The sequence below is a fragment of the Trichechus manatus genome, unplaced genomic scaffold (genome assembly GCF_000243295.1).
Source record: "Trichechus manatus latirostris isolate Lorelei unplaced genomic scaffold, TriManLat1.0 scaffold00128, whole genome shotgun sequence".
NCBI lineage: Eukaryota > Metazoa > Chordata > Mammalia > Sirenia > Trichechidae > Trichechus > Trichechus manatus.
This window is the reverse complement of record NW_004444064.1, coordinates 4948727-4949773: the sequence shown is the minus strand read 5'-3', so window position 1 is coordinate 4949773 and position 1047 is coordinate 4948727. Positions and strand designations below refer to the sequence as shown.

Here is a 1047-nt window from a genome sequence, read left to right as displayed (position 1 = left end):
GGTGCGGGGAGGCACACCCTCACCTGAGCCCGCTGCCGCCCAGGGGCCCACCGGAGCGGGTGTGAGGAGGCACACCCTCACCTGAGCCCGCTGCCGCCCAGGGGCCCACCAGAGCGGGTGTGAGGAGGCACACCCTCACCTGAGCCCGCTGCCTCCCAGGGGCGCACCGGAGCGGGTGTGGGGAGGCACAGGTGGCACACTCGGGAGGAAACCTACGCTCAGCCCCCGCCTCAGGGCACTTGCCTTGGCTTTCTCTTTCTAGAAGGGAGGGTGTCTCCCTCGGTTGCTGGGGCCACACTGAGCCGCCCTCTCACGTCACTGCGCCACTGGGACGCTCTCTCTCAAGGTCACCGCGCCTGTCTGCCTCCCCTGGCCATCACCTCCCTTTCCCGCCTGGTGGTCAGAAGCAGAGACGGTGGCGGACACGGGGAGTTTCCAAGGGCTCTGCCCGTTCACTCGATGCGGGGAACATCTCGGAGAGCGGAGTGTCTGTGGTGTCAGGACCACTGATCAGAACCTGCTCAGTCTCGACAGCCTGACGGTGGTGCGGCTGTCACACACGCAGTCACATCTGTCATACACAGTCACATCAGTGGTGTGGGCCCTGCGCTCATCCCTGTGCCCCTCCGATGGCTTGCAGGCCTCTGTTGTCCCTGCTAGGCCTCCGCACAGGACACAGCACAGCCCCTCACTTCCAGTGACCCTTTTCTCTTCGTTGGGCTGTCCCAGGCCTGTCAGTGGCAGTGGTCTCAGTTGGTGTGACTCTTAGTGTATAGGTGACATTGGCAACAGTGTTCCGTTAGGGCTTCTTACAGCAGCTTCTGCCCGGGCCTTTGGAAGGGTCACGATAGATGAGGGCTGCTCAGGACAAGCAGAGAGAAGGGTGTGTGGGAATAAGGGGTGGCCGGGAGTAAGGCGAGGTGCGGGCGGTGATGGAGGAGAGGTGGGACGCGTCAGGCAGGAGTAGGTGGGGGTGCTGTCCTCGGGGCCGACCAGCCGAGGGCCCCATGGGCATGCTGGCCACACAGTGGGCCTGCTGAGGGTCCC

The 1047-nt window shown here is 64.6% G+C and overlaps 1 protein-coding gene across 1 annotated transcript in view; it reads left to right on the top strand.

The window, feature by feature from the left end:
- GATD3 (glutamine amidotransferase class 1 domain containing 3) overlaps positions 1–1047 on the top strand; it is a 14389-nt gene that overhangs the window by 10108 nt on the left and 3234 nt on the right. Inside the window, exon 7 of the mRNA XM_023739109.1 lies at positions 44–119. Within this exon, the coding sequence (XP_023594877.1) occupies positions 44–119 (76 nt within the window). The remainder of the gene's footprint in view (positions 1–43; positions 120–1047) is intronic.